General features: G+C 50.7%; 1 protein-coding gene across 1 annotated transcript in view; it reads left to right on the forward strand.

Annotated features, from left to right (window-relative positions):
* The window catches only part of DUSP3 (dual specificity phosphatase 3), an 11,376-nt gene extending 8,428 nt beyond the window's left edge, over window positions 1-2,948 (forward strand). Inside the window, exon 4 of the mRNA XM_021707076.1 lies at window positions 1,857-2,948. Coding sequence (XP_021562751.1) covers window positions 1,857-2,062 — 206 coding nt within the window. The 3' untranslated portion in view covers window positions 2,063-2,948. The remainder of the gene's footprint in view (window positions 1-1,856) is intronic.
* The last annotated feature ends 4,633 nt before the right edge of the window (window positions 2,949-7,581 follow it).

Below are 7,581 nucleotides of genomic sequence, written 5' to 3' on the forward strand. Positions count from 1 at the left end.
GATTTTTTGATTTATTGTAGAGATGAGGTCTCGCCAAGTTGCCCAGGCGAGTCTCGAACCCGTGGGCGCAGGCAATCCACTCACCTTGGCCTCCCAAAGCGCGGGATTACAGGCTGAGCCACCGAGCCTGGCCTACCTTTTATTTTTTAAATTGCTTTGTTAAGGTGTCATTGACATTCCATAAGCTGCACGTATTTAAAGTGTATATTTTAGTAAGTTTTGGCACAAATACACACCCGCAAAACCGTTCCCACAGCCTAGATAGTGAACAGATCTGTCACCCCCAACTCTCCCAAATGTCCCTCCCCCCGTAAGCAGTCACTGAGTAGCTTTCCCTGGAGATGAGTGTGCATTTTGTAGCATTTTCGATAAATGGAGCCACACAGCATGTACTCTTTTTGCCTTGTCTCTTCTCGGTGTGATTATTTTGCATTTCATTCATGCTACCCTGCATATCAGTAGTTCATGCCTTCTTATTGCCGAGTTGTGTTCTGTCATGTGGCCGTGCTGCCATGCGTCCATCCACTCACCTATCGATGGACATGTGAATTGTCTCCATGTTTTGCTTTGGCTGTGGTGGCATATGTCCATAATCCCCGCAATTTAGGAGGCTGAGGCAGGAGCATTGCTTGAGCCCAGGAGTTCGAGACCAGCCTGGGCAACATAATGAAACCTCCCCTCTACAAAAAAATAAAAGAATTAGCCGGGTGTGGTGGTGCCTGTCCGTAGTCTCAGCTACTTGGGAGTCTAAGGCAGGAGGATCACCTGAGCCCAGGAGGTCAAGGCTGCAGAGAGCTGTGATCATGCCATTGTACCCCAGCCTGGGTGACAGAGTGAGGAGACTCCAGCTTAAAAAAGAAAAGAAAAGAAATGTCATATAGAGAAGTGCCCATATCCCAATAATTCGGTGATTGTACAGGCCCACGTACCTGCCCCCAGGTCAAGAAACAAAACACTACCAGCACCCTGGAAAGGCCACCCAGTCTTCACCCAGACCCGCTCCTAGGATTACCATTGTCCAGGCTTCTGAGTTAACAGATCTGTCTCACCTGTCCCAAACCCTCCCCTCTGGCGTCACACCTCCCGTAGCTCTGTCCCTAGTTTGTGTTGTGTCTGATAAGATGTGGGCTACCATTCTTTTTAGCTATCCATTAGACCACGGGTGAGCCTCTGAGGTTTTCCGGCTGGTAGCTATGATGAGTATCGCTGCCTGTGGCCTTCTGGCCCATGTGTTCATGGACATGTATGCATGTCCCTAGGGTACGTGGGCCTGGCCACGGGTTGGCTGGGCCAAGTGGGATGCCTGTGTTCAGGGGGTGCTGCAGCGTGGTTTTCCAGAGTGGTGGTCCCAGTTCACACCCGCCTCCCCAGCCTTGCAGAAGGGCTCTGGCTGCTCCATATTGTCCGACGTTTTGAGTTTTCCATCTTTTTCATTTTAGCTGTTCTGGTGGGCACACGGTGGTGTGGCATTGACTTTTTTTTGAGTCGGGGTCTCACTCTGTCACCCAGACTGGAGTGCAGTGGCACAATCATGAAGATGACAGTTCACAGCAGCCTCGACCTCCTGGGCACAGGCAATCCTTCCACCTCAGCCTCCTGAGTAGCAGAGACCTCAAGCATGTGCCACCACACCTGGTGAGCTCTTAAATATTTTGTAGAGACAGGGTCTCGCTATGTTGTTCAGGCTGGTCTTGAACTCTTGGCCTCGAGCAATCCTCCTGCTTCAGCTTCCCAAAGTGGTGGGATTACAGGCGTGAGCCAGCATTGACTTTTAATTGCATTTCACAGAAGCGTTTCCACCCAGGTCGCATTATGATGGGACACCCCCGCTCACTGCGTCTCCCCGTCTCTCACAGGCCGGGTGCTCGTCCACTGCCGGGAAGGTTACAGCCGCTCCCCAACCCTGGTCATTGCGTATCTCATGATGCGGCAGAAGATGGATGTCAAGTCGGCCCTGAGCCTCGTGAGGCAGAACCGTGAGATCGGCCCTAATGATGGCTTCTTGGCCCAGCTCTGCCAGCTCAACGACAGACTCATCAAGGAGGGGAAATTGAAACGCTAGGGCGCCGCCTCTCCCCGTCTCCTCTCCGGTTGTCTGGGCGGGGAAAGGCCCTGGTGGAAGGTTTCCCAAGCTGCCATATTTAGGAAACACTGTCCCCTGCCCCCAGCATCACAAGGCATTTGCCCACAAGTCTGTCCTGACACAGTTCGGGCCACACTCCCCCCCCCACCGGGAGCACATAAAGAAGCTTGCTAGGAGGTCCCCTTGCTCCCTGGTCGTCCTGTTTCTGTAACTTCCAATGTCCTTTCTCTGAGGTGGGGGCTTCCTGGGGGAGGCCTGTGCCTGGCACGCCCCTCAATGGCCCAGGGCGGGAGGTCTGTGGAGGTGGCAGACCTGAGGCACTCGCAGGCCCCTGGCAACCTCCCTTCCCCCACCCACCCTCTCCCACATGGAGACCTCGCCCCTTGAGTCCTTGTAAAGGAACTATGCAAACACAAGCCCCTGTCCCACCACATTCGTGTCCCCTGGTGTCCCCACGGCCTCCCCTACCCCGTGCATGAGGTCAGAAGTGGGGGTGGGAGGGGCTGTCAGTGGTGAGTAGCTGGAAGTCCACGAAGAGGCTGCATTGGGATGCTCTCCTTAGGATTTGTGGTCCCTGCACAGAGAGAGGCCCTGGGGTGGGTGCAGGCTCCGGGGACGCACCCAAATCCACAGACTTTGCAAAAGGCGACTCTGGGGGAGCCTTGGGTTCAGAAGTCACTGCTCTGGGATGTCCCCTTGGGCCTCTCTCCATCACTTTATTTGTGAGGAGAGCGATGCCTCCCTTGGACATGGTTTTATTTTTCTTTTTTAGGGTGTTGAGGTTCAGCCTATTTAAAAACCACACCGTTTGGACAATGCAAGTGCTTTGTCCTGAATTACAGTGCTGGCAGGCCCAGGCCACGCATGCTGACTGCTTTCTGTCTTGGTTGCTAGTCCAGGCAAAGAAGGAGGGGATTGTCCAGTGATAGTGTGTGTGTACCTAGGGGGGTGTACCTTTCAGGGATGTGCAGAGAAACAAAGGGCTGCAGGCGCCTACCCTGTCCACCCATGGGTGGCTTTTGGGGGCTCTCTAGTGCCAGTGCAGGATCCCTGGGGTGACCCAGCCAGGTAGAAATGACACATGGCACAGTGGCCACATGGGTCCTTTATTGGTGGCAGAACAAGCAAACACAAAGAAACAACCTTTAAAAGACGTTTTAAATACGATATCCGAGTACACTGGTGCTCACGGGTGTGCACATTGCCAGGACACAGCTGTTCTGTCTTGATCGGCCTTGTGAGGACTTTCCGTGTTGTTGGGATGGAAAGTGACGTGATGTGTTTGTCTTCAGCGTCACCCTGGGCAGACACTTGCTCCTCTGCCGTGTCCCTGGCCCCCAACACATAGATGTCTGATAATTTAGGGAATTCTGCTTTTTGAGCACCAAATCTATATTGGGCATTGTTCTGGTGGGTGTACCAAGCTCCCAGAATTCATGGTGGGTTCCCTTGCGAGGATTTGCAAGGGAGTCTTGCCTACAGTGAGAGGAATATCAGGGACTTTTGTTGACTACTTCAAGTTCAGGTGCACATTTAGATCCAGGCAGTGTTAGCATGTCAGGGTGGAAGTGTTCCTTGCACAGAGTTGACCAGGAACTTCTGGCAAGGACAGGGAGAGGCAGGGGTGCCAGAAGGACTCACTCCCATGTGGAAGAGCTCGGATGGCCCCTGGATCACACCCCCTCTTCTCTGTCACCGAAACAGCTCTGAGCTGGGTTTGTCCTGATAGCAGGCCACCCAGGTCTCCCATGTCCGTGACATGGCCGTCCTCCCAGCTGTGAACCTTGCTGTCCAGTTTTCACATAGCCTGCCTGCTTCATTTGACTCGAGCCTCATGATGACCCTGGGAAGCTGGCGGGGCTTATTTATATAGGGTGGACCTTTTAAAGATAAGGAACTGGTTTTCAGAAGGATGACGAGCTTGACACCCGGGGTTGCCCGGCTCTTCAAGGCAGAGCCGAGGCGAGAGTTCAGGGGTGCTGCTCCCAGAAGCTGGGTTCTTTCATATGACACTCCTCCTCTGAAAATGAACTCCTCAAAGCCGGGCATGGGGGCACATGCCTGTAGTCCCAGCCACTCAGGAGGCTGAGGCGGGAGGATCGCTTGTGGCTAAGAAAAGAGGCTGTGGTGAGCTATGATGGTGCTGCTGCACTCCAGCCTGGGTGACAGAGCAAGACCTCATCTCTTTAAAAAAAAAAAAAATTCAAGACAAAAATGATATGAACCCCTGGGGGTGTCCAGATGCGCTGCCTGTCCCCTTCACCCCGTCCTAGAGAAGGAAGGAAAAAGGGTCCCCAGCTGGGTTAGGATGTCGGTTTTCCTTCTAGGTCCACCCCCAAGTCAGAGCTTTCCTCTGTGCTCCTGGAAGAGGCTCAGGAGCTGGAAGTGGGGCTCCCCTTCCATGCCTGGGCAGGGGTCACCCCACAGGATGGCTGCAACTATTCAGGTGAACACAGCAGTTTGTTGTGTCTGGTTAACTAGGACCCCTCGAAGGCCTCTATGGGGTGTGAGGGAGAAAAGGCCACTGGGAGAACTACTGCCTTTACTTGGGGATTACTTTTATGCTTATAACTTGGGATTTTTTGATTGTCTTTCATCCTGGAGATTCCATATTTAATTCTCGAGCTGTAGCTTCTAATTCTTTAAGTAAAATAAAGTTCTGTTGCATAAGGGCCACACGTGCCAATCTGTGGGTGGGAGCTATCGCCGGACAGCTCTCTACCCCCAGAGACGTGATGGACTAGGAACTCAGGGCGCCCTTACTCCCTCCCCAGACCTGATCCCTTTCCTTCATGATAGAGCCCCCTCCAGGCGAAATTAGAGTGCCAGGTGGTTTTCTTTTATCTTCTAAACCTTTTAAGCATTTTACCTGTCATGGGGCTGGTCTGTTCCCCTGCCACGCTGAGTTATCTTGAGAGCAGAAACCATTGTCTGTCCGACGAGGAGACTCATCCAGAAGACCCCTAAGGTCCCTTTGGGCTCAGAGGGGTCTCTAAGCCGCCTAGGAATTTCCAAGGCCAGGGAATTGTGGGGCACGTGAGTAATAACACGATGGCCAGCAGGTGGCACTGCGTCCCACCCACGGAGACGGATGGCTTAGAAAGGGAATGTTGGTGCCTTTTGTGCCGCAAGTGAATGTCAAAATAAGCACTGGCCTTACATATGCGGATGTGAGCTTTTCTCGCAGGGAATTTTCTTTTCCGTAGGACTGGGGTCAGGAAACCAGTGATGGTCCTTCCAAGTGAAGGTTTCCCCCTGACCGGAAGTAGAGACGGTCCCAGTTGAGAGGGCAGATGAGAAGACTGGAAGCTGACCTCTTGTGACCTCTTCTCTCCTGCCAGACTTCACGGATTTGATTGTGAAAGAGTGAATTTTCTGGACAGAAAGGAGGGAAGGTATCAAGCTGGGTTTTTTTTTAAAAAAAAAAAACACAAGTTTAATGTCCATTGTATCACAAATCGGTGTTAAAACACGAAAACTGTAACCAAATAAATGTCTTATGTTACAAAGGTACTACCTTTCCCCCCTTCTTATCACATTGATTTTCTTTAACTATTGTATGCTTTTATGTTTGCTTTTTCTAACTTTTAAGAATCATCATCACCTAAAAGGTAGTCATCCTGAGCTGGTTCTAGGCTCCCTAAGGCTCATGTCCATGCAGTAGATAGTTGGTGGACACCTTTCTGGTGCCACAGATTTCCTCTGTTAGGAATTTTCTTGGGTAGAGTGGCCCACCCAAGGGAGGCAAGCGAGAGTCGTGTGTATCTAAGAAGGCAGGAGCCTGGGGTGAGAGTCTCAAAGGTGACTTCATGTGATGACTAGGTGGCATTTGGGGATTTAAGTGATCCTGCAAACAGGCAGTCCAAAATATATTCCCTACTCCCAGATGTTTTTTGGTTTTGGAGTTTTTTTTTTTTTTTAGTCAGAGTCTCACTCTTGTCACCCAGGCTGGAGGGCAGTGGCACGTTCATGACCGCTGCAGCCTTGACCTGCTGAGCTCAGGTGATCCTTCCACCTCAGCCTTCCAAGTAGCTGGAGCCACAGGCATGCACCACCACACCCAGCTAGTTATTTGTTTTTTTTTTTATTGTAGAGACAAGGCCTCGCCAAGTTGCCCAGGCTGGTCTCGAATCCCTGGGCTCAGGCAGTCCTCTCACCTCCACCTCCCAAAGTGCTGGGATTACAGGTGTGAGCCACCATGCCCAGCCAAGATGTCTTAAATTCCTCTGTTGGTGCTATGTTCCTTTTTCCTCCGAATAAAAGCAAAACAAAAACAAAAAAAAAACCTTAGAAAAAGTGGGTGTCCTTCTTCCCAAAGCCCGGGCAGAGAAAGAGTCCCTCCAGGATCCCACTCCCCTCTGTCATGTGACACAATTACTCACAATGACTCACTCACTATTTGTCAAAGCCTTTGACAACATCATCTTTATGGTTTTACCTAAAATCTTAAGGCAGACCACTAAAATATAACACTAGCAAAAGTGTTCTTAAGTATAATTTAAAAAACCATTTTAATTAAAATACTACAAATACATAGTAATATATTTAAATAATGCAAAAGGCTTATTTATGATGAAAAGTGAGTCTTGGGCCCAGTGTGATGGCTCATGCCTGTAATTGTAGCACTTTGGGAGGCGGAGGTAGGAGGATTGCTTGAGACCAGGAGTTCGAGACCAGCCTGGCCACACAGCGAGTCGTTATCTCTTAAAAAAAAAAACAGAAAAAGTGAAGCTGTTGCCTCAAATCTTTTTTTTTTTTTGAGTTGGAGTCTCACTCTGTCGCCTAGACTGGAGTGCAGTGGCCGCTCCCGGCCACCGCAGCCTCGACCTGCTGGGCCCCAGCGATCCTTCCGCCTCAGCCTTCTGAGTAGCCGGAACTACAGGCGCGCGCTACCACGCCCGGCTGATTTTTTATTGTAGAGATGAGGTCTCGCCAAGTTGCCCAGGCGGGTCGCGAACCCACGGGCTCAGGCTGTCCACTCACCTCAGCCTCCCAAAGGTGCAGGATTACAGGCTGAGCCATCGAGCCCGGCTGCCTCAAACCTTTAATCTGTCTCCCCAAAGGAAGCCACTTTTAAGTACCATATCCATCTAGAAAAATCTCACGCATATGTAATCTCATGTGGATATGTGTGTGTTTAGTGATATCTGTGGTTTTTTTTTTCTTAATCTGTTTTAGATATTGATTCTTACAGTTCTGCTCCATTCGAGTGAACAGCTCTATCACATCCCATGGTGCACGGATTTGCAGACAAAGATAGCATGACTTGGGCATCTCTCACTGCCCACAGCTGCCGAGAAACAGATCGCCCTCCAAATCCATATGTTCTCTTTTACCACTGCCCTGTGGAAGCAAAATCTATTTAAAAATGTAGCCAGTAAGGTGAATCCTCTGTTTCAATTGATTAGAGACAGGGTCCCTGAGAACTACGTAAAGAACAAAACCAGACTGGGCATGGTGGCTCACTCCTGTAATCCTAACACTTTGGGAGGCTGAGA

Source organism: Carlito syrichta, unplaced genomic scaffold, assembly GCF_000164805.1.
Source record: "Carlito syrichta isolate Samal-C Ts95f unplaced genomic scaffold, Tarsius_syrichta-2.0.1 Scaffold316369, whole genome shotgun sequence".
In the NCBI taxonomy this organism is placed as follows: Eukaryota; Metazoa; Chordata; class Mammalia; order Primates; family Tarsiidae; genus Carlito; species Carlito syrichta.